This window comes from Pelophylax lessonae (assembly GCF_965119305.1).
Source record: "Pelophylax lessonae genome assembly, chromosome: 4".
Classification (NCBI taxonomy): Eukaryota; Metazoa; Chordata; class Amphibia; order Anura; family Ranidae; genus Pelophylax; species Pelophylax lessonae.
The window spans coordinates 17,427,490-17,450,285 of NC_138771.1; the positions used below are offsets into that span (position 1 = coordinate 17,427,490).

The window sequence follows — 22,796 nt, forward strand, 5'->3', positions numbered from 1 at the left end:
AGCAAGACAGTCAAGCAGGGCATTAAATCCAAAGTTGAGTGGAGATAAATTCACTGCAACAGTGGATCACAGCGGAACCCTAGGGTTTAACTGAACCCCAGTTGAGATATCCTGATCTAGTTATTAGCAGTAGTAGTTTCATGCTCATTTATTTAAGTGGTTTTAAAGGCAGAAGGTTTTTCACCTTAATGCACTCTTTAAATTAAGGTAAGAGTTTGCTTGTTCTCCCTGTGGAGGTTTCCTCCGAGTACTCCGGTTTCCTCCCACACTCCAAAGACATGCTGGGAGGTTAATTGGCTCCTGCCTAGAGTGGCCCTAGTACGTGTGTGTATGAATATGGGTTAGGGACCTTAGATTGTAATCTCCTTGAGGGCAGGGACTGATGTGAATGTACAATGTGTGTAAAGTGCTGCATAAATTGACGGCGCTATACAAGTACCTGTAATAAATAAATAATAAATAAAAATCTTCCATGATCAGCTCCCTATCTTAATCCAGCGATGTAACTATCTGCAGCGGCTCTCTCTTCTCTCTCTGCTCACAGAAGCAACCAAACCCTGTGAGCAGAGAGTGGGGCTGAGCCACGCACACATATAGAGGCACACAGCCTAGCACGGGATCTACCCACAGGTGTGCCCCATAGCAAGTGGCTTGCTATGGAGGCACACAAAAAAGGAGAAGGACCCAGGAGCACCAGTGGGCGACCCAAGCAGAGGAGGTTCTGGGCGCTCTGTGCAATACCATTGCACTTAGCAATGAAGTATTTACATATTTAATTTTTAAGAAAAAAATAAATCTTTACAATAACCTTAATGTAATATATATATATATATATATATATATATTATATACAAACCCCATTCCAAATAAGTTGGGACACTGTACAAATTGTGAATAAAAACAGAATGCAATGATGTCGAAGTTTCAAACTTCAATATTTTATTCAGAATACAACATAGATGACATATCAAATGCTTAAACTGAGAAAATGTATAATTTTAAGGGAAAAATAACTTGATTTTAAATTTCATGGCATCAACACATCTCAAAAAAGTTGGGACAAGGCCATGTCTACCATTGTGTGGCATCCCCTCTTCTTTTTATAACAGTCTGCAAACTTCTGGGGACTGAGGAGACAAGTTGCTCAAGTTTTAGGTCTTCTTTGTCGCATCTTCCTCTTTATGATGCGCAAAATGTTTTCTATGGGTGAAAGATCTGGACTGCAGGCTGGCCATTTCAGTACCCGGATCCTTCTTCTATGCAGCCATGATGTTGTAATTGATGCAGGATGTGGTCTGGCATTGTCATGTTGGAAAATGCAAGGTCTTCCCTGAAAGAGACGACGTCTGGATGGAAGCATATGTTGTTCTAGAACTTGGATATACCTTTCAGCATTGATGGTGCCTTTCCAGATGCGTAAGCTGCCCATGCCCCACGCACTCATACAACCCCATACCATCAGAGATGGAGGCTTCTGAATTGAGCGCTGATAACAACTTGGGTTGTCCTTGTCCTCTTTAGTCCGGATTGCATGACATCCCAGTTTTCCAAAAAGAACTTCAAATTTTGATTGGTCTGACCACAGAAGTTTTCCACTTTGCCACAGTCCATTTTAAATGAGCATTGGCCCAGAGAAAACGCCTGCGCTTCTGGATCATGTTTAGATATGGCTTCTTTTTTGGCCTATAGAGTTTTAGCCGGCAACGGCGAATGGCACGGTGGATTGTGTTCACCGACAATGTTTTCTGGAAGTATTCCTGAGCCCATGTTGTGATTTCCATTACAGTAGCATTCCTGTATGTGTAAAAAGAAGGGGTGTGGGAGTTGGATAAATTTGAAGAGGTGCTGAGTCGTTTTAAACCCTCATCCCTTTAGCTAGTGAAAAGCATACATATGGAAAAGATCCCCCAGTTTGGGACTGTAACGGGTAACGACACAGGTAGGTATAGAAAAGAAAATAATTTATTTTTGTATAGATAAAGTGTACAAAAATTGGCAAGAGAGCAAATATTTTACACGGTTGCACAATTGTAAAAATACATTAAAAATTCGGGCGACTCTTTTCAATGTTAGATCAAATGATCATTTTAGACATGGAGGAACCTGAAGTATGGTTTTGAAGACCCTACGCGTTTCAATGTCGCTCTTCTTCAGGGGTCTTTTGACCGTGGTCCCAATTTAATTGTATAACTATTTTGTCATGTTCTATAACAGGATAAAGACAAAGATATTAATTTCGCATTACGGTACAAATTGTGTTACCTAGCATTTGTTTTCTTTTGTGTCATTCAATATATCTCACCATACACATACCATGTCTTTTTTGGCATTCGATCTGAAAGAGTCGTCTTTAGTTAAAAACTCAATCGTTTTGGCGTTACCCAGAATGGCATGCTAGGAGGATCCGGGGGGCATACACTGGAGATTCTGATCATTCCCACTCAGTCCAGGAAGGAAGAAGGTTGGTGGGTCAGTGCTGGGTTTGGAGCCGAACAATAAGGACAAGACGGCAGGACCGACCACTATGACACTACATGGGGTCCATACCCCAGAATACACCAAGTCCTCCAATCTGCAACTCTAAAGAGATTAAATTAGGATATATGTAATGTTGTTTTTATATTAGCAAAAAAGTTTTTTATACAATACATAATCCAGCAAAGACAAAGAATGTTGTTCATTCACTGTGTTTGAAGAAGCCTGGATTCTAAATCTTCACATCAAGTTGCATTGGCCACATTCCTGTATGTGAGGCAGTACCGTCTAAGGGCCCGAAGATCACGGGCATCCAGTATGGTTTTCCGACCTTGACCCTTACACGCAGAGATTGTTTCAGATTCTCTGAATCTTTGGATGATATTATGTACTGTAGATGATATTGCGCCACTATTTTTCGCCGCAGCATTGGGGTAATTGGTGATCCTCTGCCCATCTTGACTTCTGAGAGACACTGCCACTCTGAGAGGCTCTTTTTATACCCAATCATGTTGCCAATTGACCTGATAAATTGCAAATTGGTACTCCAGCTGTTCCTTATATGTACATTTACCTTTTCCGGCCTCTTATTGCTACCTGTCCCAACTTTTTTGGAATGTGTAGCTCTCATGAAATCCAAAATAAGCCAATATTTGGCATGCCATTTTAAAATGTCTCACTTTCAACATTTGATATGTTATCTATATTATATTGGGAATAAAATATAAGTTTATGAGATTTGTAAATTAGTCCATTCCTTTTTTACTCACAATTTGTACAGTGTCCCAACTTTTTTGGAATTGGGTTTGTATATATATATATATATATATATATATATATATGGGATAAAGTAGATAATGGAGACAAGAGATCCTTTCTTAAACCTACCACGTTCCCAATAAAGAATGGCTTTTTCTGGGGGTTCAGTAGTACTAAAGATATTACTGGTCTGTCTGTTGGTTTAACAGAATGAATTATATAAGGTGATCACCATAGGCTTAGATTATTTTCTGCAAATAAGATAAATATTGTAACCTTAGACTACAGTAGTGGTTGTCCTATGGCAATTCAAAAAGTTCTAATAAAAGCAACCTGTGCATTCTTTTGTTCCAGCCTTCAATTAATGTATAAATTGTCTTCTGCTTTAAGGCCAGAAGAGTGCTCAGCAGGGTTTAGGAATGTCCAGACTCCCGACCTTCAGCTCTCAAGAGAAAGGTTTCATTAAAGGCACAAGTGACTTTCTTGGGGTTGGCCACTTCACCACCAGGTACATCACAATCAGGAACTTCCCATCTACTCAGGGGCCCAGCTACTTCACCGACAGAGACCTGAGAGAGCTGGTGGACCCCAAATGGCCTGAGCCAGAGTCAAAATGGCTATACTCTGTCCCATGGGGTTTCCGGAGGCTGCTTAATTTTGTCAAGGTAACTTCCTAGAGGTAAACACTTCTCACTAAACACTGACTTAATTTCTTTTCAGTTCCATTTCTCAGTGGGAGGATCAGGTTTAATGTCTAACACTGGCTGGGGATAAGCAGAAATCACTGACAAAGGCACACTATAATCGAACAGATTTTGCTTGACTTAATTAAGTAACTCCATTCTACTCTAATGGATATGCTTTTCTTAGACCCAGTATGGAAATCCAATGGTGCTGGTAACAGAGAATGGGGTGTCAGAGAAGATGCACTGTTCTCAGCTGTGTGATGAATGGAGGATTCAGTACCTCAAAGGCTACATCAATGAGATGTTAAAAGGTGAGTGGTGAATGTTGGGATGCCACAACTAACTTTCTAGCATCTCCTTTTCACATTTATAAACTGGCCCAATGACCATCAAGTCATTACACATGAAATTACCTATAAAGTTTTTTTGGATTACTTATTCTGAAGATCGAGTGTTGAGTAAGTAGGAAAATCACAGTTACACTAGTAACTCTGTTTGCAGGACAGTACATGAAAGAGCATGACTACACCATCTGAAGGCAGGCAAAAAACAGGAAAGACTAATAGGCGGTCTTCAGCATAGTCCATCGGTGTTTGTGTTTCCTCTTAGAGTTAATCTTGGTAGCTTCTTAATTGCCCAAAAGATTTTGATTCTCCCATCTTTTACGTCTTCTAGAGGAACCTCCCTTGATGCTTCCTGTCAAGGAGGATCTTGTCTTTCAGAGTACAGTGTTTAACCCTCAAAAATAAGCTCTGAAATTGGCAGCCTGGTGTCTTGGGTAAAGAAACTTGAAGGATAAGGGGCTTTCGGACTGAGTAATCAAGACCCTTCTGTGACGGTTGCGGGTATCAGACCCCTGGCCTTCTCATCCAACTTGTGACCAAAGACCAGGCAATCTCACACCCTGCTGTCACTTGCGTAACAATGCCACTCTCAGCTGCACCCGGCACACAGATTGTCCAGCTTGCGGGACCACAATCTAGATGCCAGCAGGCTGAGAGCGATTGTCACCGGGCTAATTAAGCAATTAACCCTTTCTCTGCCCACCACCTCTACATTATGATGAGCCCAGAGGACGCTCGTAATTTTAGAAATATCAATTATGACTTTAGAATAATCATCTGTAACACACACTGTCACCGCAGACAGGAGTGTCCAGAAAATGTATTCTAGACAGTAGCGCTCTTCAAGAGACAGGTTCTTGGGTTAGCTTGCGTTAAGAGCTTAGAGACAAAATTAACACTTTTCAAAATAAGGTTTAATTTATAAAAAAGGTTACAATTGGTGCAAATAAAAATATTTACAGAAAAATGGGTTACAAAGAAATAGAGACACAATTCAGCAATTTAGAAGAATAGATAAAGAATTAGAAATGAAAATACTTGCAGCCAATGTCCTTGTATTATCAGAGTTCCAGAAGCTGAGCATGTGTGATCGGTCTTCCTTGATGTTACATGAGACTTCGAACCTCATCAGCTTCTCTCTTTTTCTCTGACCCGCAGGGGGTGCCACCAGAGGTCCTTGACCAATAAACACTGGGGCCATGGGCGGTCCTGAGTGTCAGCAAGATGCCACGACACCTCCCGTTTAGACAGATTTATACCAGAATTCATATCTTGAAATATGTAATGGTTACATTCTTGAAACTGATATTTTATAACTCAGCATGTTATTTGCTTTCAAACAATATCAAACATGAATATTTTTATCACACAAGGAATATCTTATCGCTCTTTTCTATTCCATGTGCGATAGGATGACCATGCATGGTCTCGTTTCCTTCAGTATTTTATTTGGCATTCAAATATATACTTTCTAGAGACATATCTTGGCTGTGTTTACAATTATGAATTTGTGTGTGAATGTATTACAGTTCCAATGACCATATGGCTGTGTGTTATTTACGACCCAGCCTGGTCAGTCTTAATGGCTTGCTGTTTATGGCTTTACAACCTGGCCTGTCCTACCATTTGCCAGGATGTGCTTTGAGATAAGGCGTTCTTTTGAAGCCTGCTTACTTTTGAAGCCTGCATATTAACGTTAATTAGGATAAGGTGGGGGCTGGTGAATGAGTGCCTTTTTGGTTTACCTGTAATGGCTGCTCTCTGAGACAAGATGGTTGCTTGACAAAATGGTGTCCCAGTGCACAATACCATTACACCTTCTTTTCTAGCAGGAAAAGGGCTACCAGAGCCATTTATGAGAAAATGCAAAAGGTTTTCTTTTTGGTGTCAGGACAGGAGGGTGTCCATGAGAATTCCTTCCATGTTGAATTTTTTGAAAAACGGGGCAGATCAGGGTCTCGCCCTGCTATGTTTCGTGCCTCCAGAAGGGGTAGAGTCATGCTCTCTCATGTGCTGTCCTAGAAAGATGACTGGGGAAAATATGAAAACAAAAATTTCTGAGTTCAGATTGTAATTACAAAGGATCTTCAGGACGTAGACAACTGAATGGAGATTCTACTGTAACCAGTAAAATTGTACTTATCTGTTAGTGGTAAACCCTAAACTAGTTCTTCAAAAGGCACACCAATTTTTTCATACAGTTGTAATGGTACATTTCTTCTTGTTTGTCAAAGTCACATGACTGGCCTCTGCTCCAATCACAGAGTGCGTTCTGCAGCATAATGCAAGCAACACTCAATTGGACACTGCATACTCCATACAGCAACCTTATATATGGAGTAAACACTAGAACGTCCAGCAGAGAGCGGTTTCTCTCTACTCAACGGACCCAATTCAATATAAACTACAGGAGGTGATAAAGCCATGTGATACCTACTTATTGGGGATTGACCAATTATCGGCAGTGCTGATATATCGGGGGCTGATATGCACTTTCCATGATATATCGGAATCGGCCCCTGAGGTTACCGATATTGCCGATATTTCGGAAAGTGCTGTACTGGAGTGATACCTGCAGTTAGAGGCATCACCCCGGTACCGGCGTCTATAGCCGATGGTCAGCTGTCTTGTAATGACAACCGATGCGGCTGAGAAGCTGCTCGGCTGTCATTACAAGGAGCGGGTGGGGATTTCCCCCTGCGGCTCGTCTGAGTCTCCCGTCCGACTGGGCATCCTACCTGCAAGGCCGCCGAAGAGAAGACCAGATCAAAGCCGCAATCAGCTCTGATCGGGTCTCCATGTAAAAAACCCAGAAGTGAAGTCATGACATCACTTCCGGGTACTCGGCTGCAAATTCAAAAAAATGTGAGCATTCAAAACAGCCAAACTTGCCAAATGCTTTTAACTGCAGAGTAGGAGTTTGGTGTCGTTTTAGACCCCCAGATCCCTCCACCAGAGAACCTGTGAAAAAAGAATAAATTAAAAAAAAATGTTTTTTTAAATGTCCGAAAATATCGGTCAATATCGATATCCGATGACCAAAATATTGGTATCGGCAATAAAAAAAACTATATCGGTCGATCACTACTACCTATTGGAATCAAAGTAATGTATTGTCACTCTGTGCCAGTAACAACTTTAAATGGGCTTTTGCTACAGCCTGCAACATGCCAAACAATCACCAACTTGTAGCATCATAAGGGCTCTTTCACACGGGCGGTCCGATCAGATCCGCCTGTCAGTTTTTTAGGCGGATCTGATCGGATCCTCCATGCAGCTCTATGGGGCAGTGGATGTCAGCGGAGACACCTCCGCTGACACCCGCTGCCATCCGCTTCCGATCCTGTCCGTGAAATCCGGACGGATGGAAACCCTATTTTTCCATCCGTCCAGGAATCGGATCGGATGAGAGCGGACAGGCGGTCCGCTCTCATCCGATCCCCCATAGAGAGCAGCGGGGGCTGTGATACCTCCCTTTCCGCACTGCAAGCGGAGACAGAGCTGTCATCCACCGGCTCAGCGGGGATCGCGGATCGATCCCCGCTGAGCAGCACGGATCCGCCTACGGAGGCGGACCGTGTGAGAGAGCCATAAGACTTTTTTTTTGTCTAACTTACAAACTCATAATGATAACACGAGAGTTACTTTAAATAAATACCAAGAGACAGGTGTTCCAGAGTAGTACTCGTTGTTGACATTTCTCATTTCAGCTATAAAGGACGGGGTTCACATCCAGGGATATACAGCTTGGTCTCTGATGGATAAATTTGAGTGGGATGAAGGCTTTTCAGAAAGATTTGGACTCTATTTTGTGGAATTTAAAAGCAAGAACAAGCCTCGTTATGCAAAAGCATCTGTTCAGTTCTACAAAAAGATTATAAGAGCCAACGGCTTCCCTAATAGCCGAGAGGTAAGACCAATCTCTAAAGAGAAAAACCGAAATGGAGTTATTTTGAGAATATAAAAACTGGACATTTACTTTAGACTACAGACTGTACCGGTCTTTCTCAACTTTTTTTTAACAAAAAGGAACCTTTGAAATAATTTTCTGGGCTTGGGGAATCCATCCTAAAAATGACTATATCTACAACTCATGATACATTTGAGTGATGGTCAGTGGGAAGAATGCCCCTTACACTTGTGGCCATTGGGAGGAGTTACCCCCTTACAGATAGCTAAAAAGATCAATGGTGTCAGTGGGAACTTATCTGAGAGGCAGAAATTTCTTGTTGCTCAAGGAATCCCTTGCAACCTCTGGAGGAACCCTGCTATATACTATGCACTACAACATATTGCAATTTTAGACAGTTGTTTGTTTTTATGTCACATTTAAAGTGGTTGTAAAGGCTCAAGGTTTTTTATCTTCATGCATTATATGCATAAATGTTAAAAAAAATCTGCCTCGATCCTGCGCAAGAGTCTTAGCAGAAGCTTGAGAGGAGGAAAAGCATAAATAAGACGATACTCGGCCCCAGGGGGCCACCAGCTGTTGCGTCTCCTAGCGGATCCCGTAACCATGCCACAAACCTGTGCACCTTGCTGTGGAGTCGAGACGCCAACAGATCTACGTCGTGGATGCCCTACTGGAGATACAGCTAATGAAACACCCCTGGAGGAAGGGACCACTCCCCTTCGTCCAACGCCTGCCGACTGAGGTAATCTGCCTGCCAATTTTCCATCCCTGGAATGTGTACAGCAGAGGGCCGGAATAAAACTTTCTGCCCACCGAAGAATGCCAGCTATCTCCAGATTTGCCAATACACTTCTTGTTCCACCCTGGTGATTGACATAAGCCACGGCCATGGTGTTGTCCAATTGGATTCGCACCAGACACCCATGAACGCAATCAGTCCAGTAAATCAGGCACAGCCTGATAGCTCGGAGTTCCAGGACATTGATCGGGAGTCTGGACTCTTACAGTGTCCAAACTCCCTGAGCGGAGTGCCGACCCAGGACACCTCCCCACCCGGACTGACTGGCATCCGTGGTGACCACTGTCCAATACAGGGGGAGAAAATATTTGCCCTGGCGAACAGCTGGAGAGCGAAGCCACCAGATCAGAGACCCTTTTGTTTTTCAGCTCAGCTGGATCGGATTGTACAGAGACTTCGGACACTTGTCTCATTTTGCCAAGATCTCGCTTTGCAGGGACCGCATGGAACTGTGCAAACGAGACCGCCTCAAAAGGTAGAAACCATCAGGCCCAGCACCCTCATACAAGTCCAGAGGGACGAAAACCTGCTGGACAGCAAAAGATGAATTACAGCATGCAACTTATGGAGTTTGTCCAGAGGAAGGAACATTCTGTCTAAAGCCAAGTCCAGAGTCAGACCCAGATAGTCCAGTTTTGTGGAAGGAACCAGAGTAGACTTCTGAAAATTCAGAAGCCAGTTAAACTCCCTCAGAGTTCATATAGGGATGTCCACGTTGTCCATCATAGCAGTAGGAGACTGCTCGCAAGAGAAGGTCGCCCACTACAATTCCTTGCTGACGTAACACCAGCACTGGAGCCAACACCTTTGTGAATATCCAAGGAGCAGAGGTGAGACCAAAAGGTAACGCCACAAACGGATAATGCTCCTCTCCCACGGAAAAGCGGAGAAAGCGTTGGTGACAGACACATATTGGAATGTGCAAGTAAGCGTCCTTGATGTCGATAGAGGCAAGGAAATCCCCCAGAAACAAGGATGCCACCACCGTGCGAACAGACTCCATTCTGAACTTCTGTACCCGCACAAAACAGTTCAGGGTCTTGAGATCCAGAATTGGACGCACCTTGCCTGCTTTCTTCGGGACTGTGAACAGGTTTCAATAAAACCCCTGAAAACATTCTGGAGTTGGAACCAGAACAATTACCCCTTGAAGTAACAGGTCTTGCACTGCCCCGAAGAAGGCTTGAAATTGGTCCAGGGACAGACGCACATTGGAAGGGAAGAACCTCTCCGGAGGGTAAGAATGAAACTCGATCTTGTAGCCGGACCGTATCACTTTGTGGACCCACTTGATTTGCACCAATAAGGACCACAGGTCCAGGAACCAGCGAAGACTCCCCTATCCCCCCCCCCCCCCCCCCAGGCCTGAGCACACCTTTATGCAGAAAGAGCCTTCTCTGCGGGTCTGGAGAACCCAGCTTTGGACTTGCCAGACCAAGTTCGCTTGGATCCTACCGAAGAGGTCCTGGAAAGCTTTGAACCCTTGTAAGCCGACCCTGAGGGACAAAAAAACTTACTGTGAGCCAAGAAGGACGGGACACATCTGCGATGAGGTTCCTTACATTTACTAGCCTGCGGAAGAAAGATTGCACTTCCCCCCTGTGAGACTCTTAATGTTGTCATCCAGGGTAGTTCCAAACAGGCAATCTCATTAAAAAGTAGGATCAGTTAAGGCTTTGTTAGAGGTTTGGTCCGCAGACCAACATTTAAGCCACAAAACACGCCTAAGGACCACTGCCGAAACAGGCAGTCTAGAAATCAGGGGGCCGCATTCAAAGAGGCATCACAGATAAACTGCAGCCCCTGGACCAACTGTCCTGCCAGCTCCGCAAAGACAGGGGGGAGCTGCTCAACCTCCAGGTCACGGCGTGAAAGCTTAGCCCACTAAGTTTGTGACACCAGGGCAATGCTGAAGACCGGTCTAAGTACCGAGCCGGCCACAGTGAACATACTGCGGGCCACAGCTTCTGCCTTTCGGTCAGCTAGATCCTTAAAGACTGGTGATTCTTCTACCGGAATTATGGTTGCCTTATTCAACCTGAAAATCGGGGATCCCCCACTGGTGGAACAGTCTATTTCTTAAGGAGGGATTCTTCAAATGGGTACCTCATTGCAAATCGCTTAGGGACTACAAAAGGGACGTTTTGTACATACCTATTCTTTTGTGACAAATCTGTAAAAATAGGAAGCAAACAAACACCTTCACCGCTCTAGACGACTTGTGAGTGTCAAAGGGAACCGGTGCCTCCTCTGCAGCTTTAGTTGCGTCCTCCATTTTTAGTCTCACACACAGACACAATCAGTGCGTCCATCATCGCCTTTTCGTGCGCGGCTACAGGAGTGAAACAATCACCCTCACTATCTGAAAACTCAGGGCGCGAGGCCGCAGACCCCTCAGGGCAGGCCTCGTCCGCGGCGGCCAGATCAGATTTAGAATCTGAGGAGACAGATGACGCAGGGGAAGGCAGGGGGCGCTTTTCACTACCCTGCAGCCCAAAAGCCACCTCCTCCCAGGACACAAATGACTCCAGGACCGCCGTCAGTGCATCAATGGATGGTTGGGACCCAGAGGGCCCCGCAGGCTGTGAGAGGGGTCAGGTGGGGAAATGTGCTCCAAGGACTCCATGAGGAATAAGGGTACCCCACAAAAGTGCAAAAAAACACTGTTAAGGGACACCCGCTGGTAACACCACCCTGTCGCCAGCCACAGAGCACCCCTGATCCTGACGCAGAGAGAGGGAGAGGACCCCACCAGACTCACCACCCCACCAGGCAGTCACTGGCAGCACCAGGATCAAAGCACGTGCGGCGTCCAGGAAGGAAAGAAGCCCAGGAGTCAGCACCAGGGGATAAGGAGGGGCTCCCACACCTAAAATGGATGCCCAGAAGGCTCCACAGTAATGGCCACCATGCAATTCAATGCAAGACTAATGCAAAATGGCCACCGCGGCTACACAAACATGGCCGCCAGCCTATACAAAAAATAGGCTACAACAAAATGGTGGCTCCGAGGAGAGATCCCTGGGCCCAGGCAATACACAGAGCAAGAAGGCACAGACCCCCCCCCCCCCCAGCAGATCGCCAAGTTGCCAGCGGCGTAGCCCCCATCACCAGTTTAGCACCCTGCCCCAGACCCAGGAGGTAACCAGACCACCATACAACCCCAGTATAGGTGGAGGGGGGATGGGAAGGGCAGAGAGGGGAGGGGGGTAGATGACCAACAAGGCCATCAGACTCAAGGGGGGGGGCTAACAGGAAGAAGGGGAACCCAGGGGTCTGACCGTCCCAGGGAGGGGCCTGAGTCCACCCCAAAATCCTCCAGGGGCAGAGCTACTCACCATACCAGGAACCAGGCGGCACTGCTCCAGACAGAACCTCCTCACCATCAAAATGGGGGGGCTGTTGGCCAGGAGGAACGCTGCGACGCAGGCCGAGACCCAGTCGTTTGCGACCTCGCAAGGCGTTTAACTCGCAGGCCAGCCCCTGTCCGGTGGGGGTCATGGCCAACCTAACAAGGAGCTGAGGTCTGCACGCCTTTGCTGGCCAGACTGGAGTGACCACTGGCTCTAGATTATCCAGCCCGTCGCCAAGTCCAGTAGTTGACTGTAGATCTTGCAGGAAAAAAAAAACATGAGAAAAAAAAAAAAATCTATCTAAAAAGAAAAAATTACCAGGACCAGAGATCCCAGCAAGGAACTAGGTCCTTACTCCAGACTAGGCAGAAAAAAACAGAGTAAATATAGCAGAGAGGGGGTGGGATACCACCTGGGGCTGCCCATAGGCGTAGTCAAGTTCTTTTTCTGCCTAGTGTCCAACTCCTGTAGGGGGCAGTATAACCCAACTGTCAAGAAGATCAGGATCTGTGTCCATCAATGAACGAAAGAAAAATGTAGGTCTCTTTCATACTTTATCCTTTTCCCATATGGAATATCACTGGTTTTGGGTTTGTTATAATCATATTCATACTTTATTTTCATGTTTTATATGCACTTTTGTTAATTCATTATACAAAGTGAGAAACATTCAGAATAGGGATTTTCCAAACTGCAGATACATTAAAAACCATTTGGATGATAGTATGTCCAATGTTTTTTCCTCGATGCAATGCCTCTTGAAAGATTGCACATGACTCAGGTTTACATGTTCATTGAATTTGATGACTTATACTATATATTCTAAATGATTGGTTGGACTGGGATGTTATCAATGTGATGATTGTTACAAGACATTGGAGATAATGCAGTACACGTTTCTTTTTTTTTTTTTTTTTTTAAGACCCCATTCACACTAGCGCGACTTGTCAGGTGACTTGGTCGCCTGACAAGTCGCGGTGGGTCGTCTGCCATTGATTAGCACAGGACCCGTTCTAATAGGAGTGACACAAGTCGCTCCGACTTAGAAAAAGGGTCCTGTACTACTTTGGGGGCGACCTGGAGCGACCTGCATTGACTTCAATTATATGAAGTCCGTGCATGTCGCGCCGAGGTCGCGGTGCCCCAGCAAGTCGGGTCGCCCCTGTGTGAACGGGGTCTAAGAGTACAACTATGAGCTTGATGCTTTTTGTTTATTGTATTTCAATTAAAACTCAAAAAAAAAAAATAAAACATTTGGAAAGAGTAATTTCAATGCAAACAACTTAACGAGGCTTAACTTTATTAGGTGGAAAACTGGCACCGTATGTCGATAGAAACCTGCTCCACTACAAACCAACTCCTGGCTGCAGGTAAGCACATATAAGCTGTGTGTGTGTTTGGCAAATAATACAAGGGCTGTACCAAAAAAAACTCAGAAGTGGGCCTATTTTTCTTCTTAAAGTGGTTGTAAACCCTTACAAATACTCAGTGAAGTGACTGGCTCAGGTGATACACAGATGAAACAAATCCTCCTACATACCTTGTACCCATTTATCTGCAGCCTTTTCTTCTCTACATCTGTTCAAAGTCCAGAATTTAAAGTTTGTCTGAGCGGTCAGTAAAAAAGGGGTGGAAAGCTGAATTTACACTCTGTAGAGCTCAGTGTGGAAAGCTCTGAGAGCTGGAGGGAAGGGACACAACCCCCCCCCCCCTTCACACAGCTCACGGGAACAGAGCTGAGGCTGTCAATCCCAGGCTGTGGGCTGGAGATCCCTCCCCTGTCACCTTTTTCTCTTGGTGTCAGGAAAACTTGTCAGAAGTGACAATAGCAGAGGAAGGAATCAGCAGACAGAAATGACACTTAGTTCTCTGGATTGAGACAGGTACACACTATATAGGGATATACTTTGTTCATATTTAAAGTGATTGTAAAGTCTTGTGTTTTTTTTTTTTTTAAATAAACATGTTATACTTACCTCCTCTGTGTAGTTGGTTTTGCACAAGGCAAAGATCCTCCTCTTTTTCGGTCCCTTTTCACTGCTTCTGGCCCCTGCTAGTGTTGAGTGCCCCCACAGCAAGCAGCATGCTATGGGGGCACCCGAGCAGAGCTGCAGCTCCGTGTGTCCATTCAGACAGAGCTGCCTTTCAGCCCAGCCCCCTCTCTCTCCTGATTGGCTAACTGACTTTTATTGACAGCAGCGTGTGTAAATTGCCCGCCAATCAGGAGAGAAAGTCCCGGAGGGCCGAGGGACCTGTGTGCATGGATAGAGAGATGGCTCAGGTAAGTATTAGAGGGTGCTGAGGTGGCTGCTACACACAGAAGGCTTTTTATCTATAATGAATAGAATGCATTACCCCTTAACGACCGCCCGCTGCAGTTATACTTGTCAGCGGGGATCCCGATGCACGGCGCAGGCGGCTCCGATTGTCGCCCGACACCCGCGATCGCTCCCCGCTGAGAAAGAAGAATGGTCAGCTGTTGTAAACGCAGCTAACCGTTCTTCTCCCTGGAATGATCAGAGTGCCTGTGATCCTTCTATATAGGAACATAAGTCTGTGATCATTTCACAAGCCACGCCCCCTGCAGTTAGAAACACACCCCTAGGTTGATGAAGGAGGGGGGCAGGCTGCCCGACATCCACAGAAGGCTACACAATGCGAAAATGGAGATGAATCCCCTGACCAGAGCAATGTTTTGTCATTGGTGACTCTTGTCAATGATGTCATCCATGTCAACATTCTGTAGCCTTCTGTGGATGTTGGACAGCCTGCACCCCTTCTTCATGAAGAACTCAATGATTGCACCTTGCTTCTGCATGGAATCCATTACTTACCTGTAATGAGAAAGAAGATCTGATTGTCCAGAGACTGTGGAGTCTTGTCCCATTTGGCCAGAATCTCCCTTTGCAGGGACTTCGTATGGAACTGTGCAAACGGAACCGCCTCAAAGGTAGACATCATCAGGCCCAGCACCTGCATGCATGTCCGGAGGGATGACCGTCTGCTGGACAGCAGGAGATGATTTGCAGCCGAAAAGGAGCACTCTGACTAAGGCTAAGTCCAGAGTCAAACCCAGATAGTCAAGTTTTGTAGACAGAACCAGAGCAGACTTCTGAAAGTTAAGAATCCAGCCAAACTCCCGCAGAGTTCTTATGGTGATCTCCAGGTTTTCCACCAGAGCAGTAGGAGACTGCTCACAGAAGGAGGTTGTCCAAGTAGCCCAGTACCATGATCCCCCATTGGAGTAACAAACCTAGCACCGGTGCTAACACTTTTGTAAGGACCCGAGAAGCAGAGGCGAAACCAAAAGGTAACACCAAAAACTGATAATGCTCCTCTGCTGCGGCAAAGCAGAGGAAGCGTTGATGACCGGCACCATATTGGAATGTGAAGGTAAGCATCCTTGATGTTGATAGAGGCAAGAAAATCCCCCTGGCACAGGGATGCCACCACCATGCGAATGTACTCCATTCTGAACTTCTGAACCCGCACAAAGCAGTTCCGCCCCTTGAGGTCCAAGATTGGACGCACCTTGCCTTCCTTCCTGGGAACTGTAAACAGATTTGAGTAAAAACCCTGAAAACTAGGACAAAGTCAGAACCAGGACAATCGCCCCTTGAAGTAACAAGTCTTGTACCGCACCCAAACAGACCCTGTAAGCGGTTCAGGGATAGGCGCAAGTTGGAAGGAAAGAATGTTGCCGGGGGACAAGAGCGAAACTCGATCTTGTAGCCGGACCGAATGACTTCGTAGACCCACTTATCTTGTACCAGGGAAGTCTGGAAACTAGCAAAGACGTCCCCCCCCCCCCCCAACCCCGAAATGGGTGAGGGAGCACCTTCATGCTGAAGGAGCCTTGTCCGTGGGTCTGGAGAAGCCTACTCTCGGCTTGCCAGACCAGGTTCATTTTGATCCTCCAGAGGAGGCCCTGAAAGGCTTTGAGCCATTGCCAGTCGATCGGGAGGGATAAAAAAACTTCCTATGAGCCGAGAAGGAGGGCCCACGTCTACGATGAGGTTCCTTTCTCTTAGGAACCTGCAGAAGAAAGACTTGTGATGTCATCCAGGGTAGCTCCAAACACGCGATCTCCCTGAAAGGGTAAATCAGTAAAGGCCTTTTTAGAAGTCTGGTCCACAGACCAACATTTGAGCGAAAAGAAACGAGGGAGCGCACCCCCTAGACTCTCCAGAGCAAGCACCGTACATGTACGGGGCTTCGCTCATGAGTGGCTGCCTGCCACAGGCGGGCGGTCATCTAGTGGTTAACTGAGACAAGTTCACTCTATAGAGGGATATGCTTTGTTCATATTTCATGTCTGAGGTTTACAACCACTTTAAGACAGCCCATTCATTTGGATAGGCTGCCAATGCCCCACAATGGACCAGGAAACACATTACACACCACAATATATGGTAGTGCGTTCCTTTGCATTGTGGTGGTCAAAAACCCAAGTACATTAACTTTAGTGGACTGAGGTGTCATTCAAAATCAATGACACTAATGCGTGCATGGTGCACTACCGTGTGCTGCAGCAGCACATCTGTTACCACAAAGCATAGGTGGACATTTGGTGCCCGCATGGCAAAGTAATGGCATTAAAACCAGCTAGACCTTAACCACTTGCCGACCGCCGCAAGTAGATATACTGCGGCGGTCAGCCCTTCACAGGCAAAGTGACATATATAAACGTCACTAGCCTGTAAGGCTCTGGGGAGCGAGTGCACCGCCGGAGGCACGCTCCCAGACCCCCCCCCCCCCCGATGTCCGCCGGTCACACTGCGATCGTCGCTGCAGAGGGAGAAAGGCAGGCGGCTGATGTAAACAAGCCGCCTGTCATTCTCCCCTGTGTAGAAACACTGATCATACGGTTCTACTATGTAGGACCGTTGATCATTGTTCCTACAGCTCAAGCCACAGCCAATCACAGTTAAAATCACGCCTCTAGGCCCCTCCCTCTCAAATAAAGTTAACCGCTTCACTACCAGTGTATTTTTACAGTAACAGTGCATATATATAGCACTGATTACTGCAATAATGTCACTGGTAACCCCAAAAGTGTCAAAAATGTCAGTCAAGGGTCCGATCTGTCCGCCGCAATGTCGCAGTACCGCAAAAAAAAACGCAGATCGCCGCCATTACGCGTTAAAAAAAAAAAAAAAAAATTACAAAAATCTTTCCCTTTGTTAGTAAACGCGATAACTTTTGCGCAAACCAATCAAAATACGCTTTTTGCGATATTTTTTTACCAAACATATGTAGCCTAAAACAAATTGGCCAAAAATGTTAAAAAACGTTTGATTTTTACATTTTTTTGGGGGGGAATTTCATATAAAAAAAATGTGAAAAAACTGAATTTTTGTAAAATCTTACTTGTAAAATTCCTTTCTCTGAGTCCTCCGACAGTCGCCGCCTCTTCATATTCGTCACAATGGGTATTAGACTTTGCTCCGAAGGAGTAGCTAGGCAACAGAATATGTTAACATTAAAGCTTTTAACATATCCCACCCACAGGGGGTGGTCCCCTCAGTCAATACCCTCCTACTTCCTGCAACCATATCTCAGTTTCAGTGGAATAGCAGTAGAGTATACAACCAAACCCCAAAAGAGGGGCGGGGGCGGCGACTGTCGGAGGACTCAGAGAAAGGAATTTTACAGGTAAGATTTTACAAAAATTCCGTTTTCTCTTACGTCCTCCGACAGTCGCCGCCTCTTCATATTCGTCACAATGGGGACGTCCCAAAGCAGTGCAAACATGAGGGGTGGGAAACGCAGCCGCGCCGTAAGGCAACGCAGTCTCCACATCAAAGAAAGGAACCTTACCAAAGGAAGGACACCAGCTGGGCAACAGGAAAAAAACTTGCTCAACAGGAGCAACAACCCAGGAAAAAACAAATAACCCAGTAATAAAAACGTATCCCAACAGCCAGGGGTCCAAAAACAAAAGGACCCTAAGGAACTGCCGCACTAAGAACCTTGCGGCCAAATGAAGCATCTGCCGATGCCTGAACATCTACTCTGTAGAATTTTGTGAAAGTGTGTACGGTCGACCAGGTCGCCGCCTTACACACCTGGGCCACAGAAGCCCCATGACGACAGGCCCAAGACGTACTCAGACATCTAGTAGAGTGCGCCTTCACAGGCACAGGAGGAACTTTCCCCTGCAAAGCATATGCCTGTTCAATGGTCTGTCTGATCCATTTGGCGATGGTAGAAGCCGACGCCGCCATACCCTTCCGAGGACCCTCCGGAAGGACAAACAAAGAATCTGTCTTGCGAAAAGACTCAGTCGATTTAAGGTAAACCCTTATCGCCCGAACAACATCCAAAGAGTGCAACCTCACCTCCTTCGGATGTTTAGGCTTCGCGCACAGCGAAGGCAAGACAATATCCTCATTGAGATGGAATGCCGAAACTCGCTTTGAAAGAAAAGAAGGATTAGGTCGCAAGACCACCTTATCCAAGTGAATGACCAGATACGGAGACTTGCAGGACAAAGCCGCCAGCTCCGACACTCTGCGAGCCGAAGTGATCGCCACCAAAAAGGCGACCTTCTTGGACAACATGGACAACGAGGTCTCCCTGATCTGTTCAAAGGGAGCACGTTGTAACACAGATAGAACGAGATTCAAGTCCCAAGGAGGCAGAGGTTCCCTCCTAGGAGGGACCAGATGCCGCACTCCTTGAACAAAAGTGGCAACCAAGGAGTTAGAAGCCACAGGACGTTGAAAAAGAACGGCCAGCGCAGACACCTGACCCTTGACCGTAGCCAGCGCCAAACGCTGGTCGACACCCGTTTGAAGGAAGGACAACACTCGAGAAACCGAGTACGTGCGAGGTGAAAACCCCCTGGACTCACACCAGGCAAAATAGGCCTTCCAAGTACGGTAATAGACCTTCCCTGAGGAAGGTTTCCTCGCGTTGATCAAAGTGTGAATGACCTCAGGGGAGAGACCCCTATCCTTCAGGACCTCAGTCTCAACAGCCAGGCCGTCAAAGCCAGCGACTGTAAAGCAGGATGGAATATCGGGCCCTGAGACAGGAGATCGTCTCGAAGAGGTAGACGCCATGGGGCGTCGACCGCCAGATTCACGAGGTCTGCGTACCAGGACTGGCGAGGCCAGTCCGGTGCCACAAGAATCACCGTGCTGCGTTCCGAGTGCAACCTGCGGAGGAACCTGGACAGCAATTGAATCGGTGGAAACGCATACATCAGTCTGTACTGATGCCACGGGGCTACCAACGCGTCTGATGCGTCTGCCCGAGGGTCGCGCGTCCTTGCCACGAACCTTCTCACCTTGTTGTTCAGACGAGACGCGAACAGGTACACATCTGGAAGACCCCACTTCGCGCACAACATCTGGAAGACAGCCGGGTGGAGAGACCATTCCCCTTGATCCAGGGTTTGCGACTCAGATAGTCCGCCTGCCAGTTCTCCACCCCCAGAATGTGAACTGCCGTTATCGCCGGGACATGAGTCTCGGCCCAAGACAGAATGTCGGCCACTTCCCGAGCCGCTTGGGCACTCCTGGTGCCCCCTTGGTGGTTGATGTAGGCCACCGCCGTGGCATTGTCCGTCTGCACCCGAACCGGACAGCCCTGCAGTCGGTCCGTCCAGCGACGAAGGCAGAGATTTATCGCACGCAATTCCAGAATGTTGATAGGAAGGGAGGACTCCCCCTCCGACCAAGTTCCCTGGGCGGACAGAACGCCCAGAACACCACCCCAGCCCGACAGGCTGGCATCCGTGGTGATCACTGTCCATGAGATAGGACGAAAGGACTTGCCCCCCGATATCATAGGGGACTGGAGCCACCACAGAAGATCCCTTCTGGTGCGAAAGCTCAACGAAATTAGAAGATCCAGAGATTGCGGTCGCCCGTCCCACTTGGACAGGATCTCCGCCTGGAGACCCCGCGTGTGAAACTGGGCGAAGGGAATCGCCTCGAAAGCCGAGACCATCAATCCCAGACATCTCATACACATCCGGAGAGACGAGCACGGACTGTCCCTGAGGGACCTGACTTCCTCCTGAAGAGTCCTGAGCTTGTCTTCCGGCAGGAAGACCTTCGCCTGGATCGAGTCCAGGATCATTCCCAGGTAGGGAAGACGAACCGACGGACTCAGCGTCGACTTTGGAAAATGTATCGTCCAACCAAACTCCTGTAGAGTTTGCATCGTGACGAACAGGTCTTTTTCCAGACCCTGGCTGGACGCAGACCGAACCAGAATGTCGTCCAGATACCCCAGGACAGAGATGCCCTGAGCTCTCAACAAAGCCAGAACGGGAGCAAGCACCTTGGTGAAAACCCGAGGAGCCGAGGCGAGACCAAAAGGCAACGCCACGAATTGGTAATGATCCTCCGCAATGGCGAATCGAAGGAACCTCTGGTGACCCTCGAAAATCGGGATGTGAAGGTACGCATCCTTCAGATCGATGGAGGCCATGAATTCCCCCGGAACCAGGGCAGCCACCACCGACCGCAGGGATTCCATGCGGAACTTGCGAACCCGCACAAAGCCGTTTAAAGCCTTTAAGTCCAGAATTGGACGAACCTTGCCCTCCTTCCTGGGCACGGTGAACAGATTTGAATAAAACCCCCGAAATCTGTCCCGATGAGGCACCGGAACCACCACTCCCTGAGCCCTCAGGTCCCGCACCGCTAGGTGCAGGTCCCGCAAACGCTCCGGAGACAGCTGAAGATTTGAGGGAAAGAATCTGCTCTCCGGCCGAGAGAGAAACTCGATCTTGTAGCCAGATCGAACGATTTCCTGAACCCACCGGTCCCGCACGCGGGCCAGCCAGGGTTGAAGAAAAAAGAGCAAGCGTCCCCCCACCCCAGAACTGGGTGAGGGCGCCCCTTCAGGTCGCACTGTTATGGGTAGAGGGTCCGGACTGACCGGACTTCTGTTTACCAGACCACGGCTTCTTTTGGGAGCCTTGACCCTTGAACGGTTTGCCCTTGTAGTGCGACCGAAAGGCACGAAAGGACCCCTGAGGAGGCCGAAAATTAGTATGCTTCTTACCAGGAGCCTTGGGGAAGTGGGGCAAGAGCGTGATCCCCTTAATCAACGTATCCAAGGACTCCCCAAAAAGGCGAGATCCATCATAAGGCAGATTGGCTAAGGTCTTGCGCGAAGATTGGTCCACCGACCAACACTTCAACCAAACCAGGCGGCGAGACAACACCGCCACGCTTTGTACACGTGCAGCCAACGGCACTAAGTCCAAGTCCGCATCACACAGGTACATGACACCCTGATGGATTTGATCCACCATATCCAATGTCGCCGGTGAGGCCGAATCAGCCACTAGGACGCGCCTAAGCACCTGCGTCCAACTTGTGACAGCCTGGGCTGTCATAAGAAAGGCAAACAGAGCTTTAAGCATCAAACCCGTAACAGAAAAAGTATGACGGGCAAGAGACTCCATCCTCCTATCCGTGGCATCTCGGAACACCGGGGTATCCTCTGCAGGAATCGCAGTGGATTTGTTCAAAACCGCAATGGCGTGATCCACCGGGGGTGGCACACACCACCGTTCATCAGTGGCAGGCGTGAAAGGATAACGCAGCCTGAACCTACTTGGCACAGCAAAAGGTTTGCGTAAATTGCGCCATTGTTCCTTAACAGCGCGCTGAAAATCATCAGTGCAGGGAAAGACCTGCGATGTCTTGCGTCTTTTCTGCGTCCCATAAGCCTCCAAGGCAGCGGGAGGACACAGTTCATCCTGCAAACGCAGCGTTTGTTTTATAGAAGCAACCAATTCATCCATGATTGCAAGCTCTTCAGGCGAGCCAGGGGTAGAATTATCAACCCCTTCAACCTCAGCCTTTACCTTGGACCCCACGAGATCCAGGGAGGAACGGGACCCTGATAAGGAGACCCCAGCCATAGCAGCCCCATCATCTTCACCCTCAGAATCAGAGGAAATAGAAACTCTGGGTCTTTTAGTGGATTGAGCAGCCACCAGCATCTGCACCTGAGCAGCAAGGTTAGCCACCACTTCGGCTAAATCCCCCCCTGGAGGGGAAACAGCAGTCCCCTGGCTTCCCACCAAGGTGGCAGGAAATTTGCCCTCCTGAGAATCCATTTGCCCCAAAAAAATATGCCGGAGAATAAAGGGTTAATTGCCCCTTTAACAAGCGCGGCGAGCGCAGCCCACCGCACACACACACTAGCACAATGAGACCCCCACAGGGATAAAACTGAACACAGGCAATGGATATAGGAAGGAACAGAAGGATAAAACCTGAGGAGACCCCTGCTGCTGCTGCCGCCTCGATCGGTGCACCCAGGAAAGAGGAAGTGATGCAATCAGGGCGCTCTATTAAAGCCTATGGAAGGCTACAAGAAAATGGCCGCCCGCAGTGAAAACATGCGGTTGGAGCGAGCGCAGGCAAAATTGCGCCGTTTGGCGCCGAAACCGCCGCTCCCCCACTACTGTGATGCATATAACACCACCCATGT

The 22,796-nt window shown here is 47.5% G+C and overlaps 1 protein-coding gene across 3 annotated transcripts in view; it reads left to right on the forward strand.

The window, feature by feature from the left end:
* The window catches only part of LCTL (lactase like), a 79,151-nt gene that overhangs the window by 46,129 nt on the left and 10,226 nt on the right, over positions 1–22,796 (forward strand). For all 3 annotated transcript variants that reach the window (XM_082253014.1, XM_082253016.1, XM_082253015.1), the window contains exons 9-12: positions 3,625–3,899; positions 4,105–4,231; positions 7,975–8,174; positions 13,636–13,699. In XM_082253014.1, the coding sequence (XP_082109140.1) occupies positions 3,625–3,899; positions 4,105–4,231; positions 7,975–8,174; positions 13,636–13,699 (666 nt within the window). The remainder of the gene's footprint in view (positions 1–3,624; positions 3,900–4,104; positions 4,232–7,974; positions 8,175–13,635; positions 13,700–22,796) is intronic.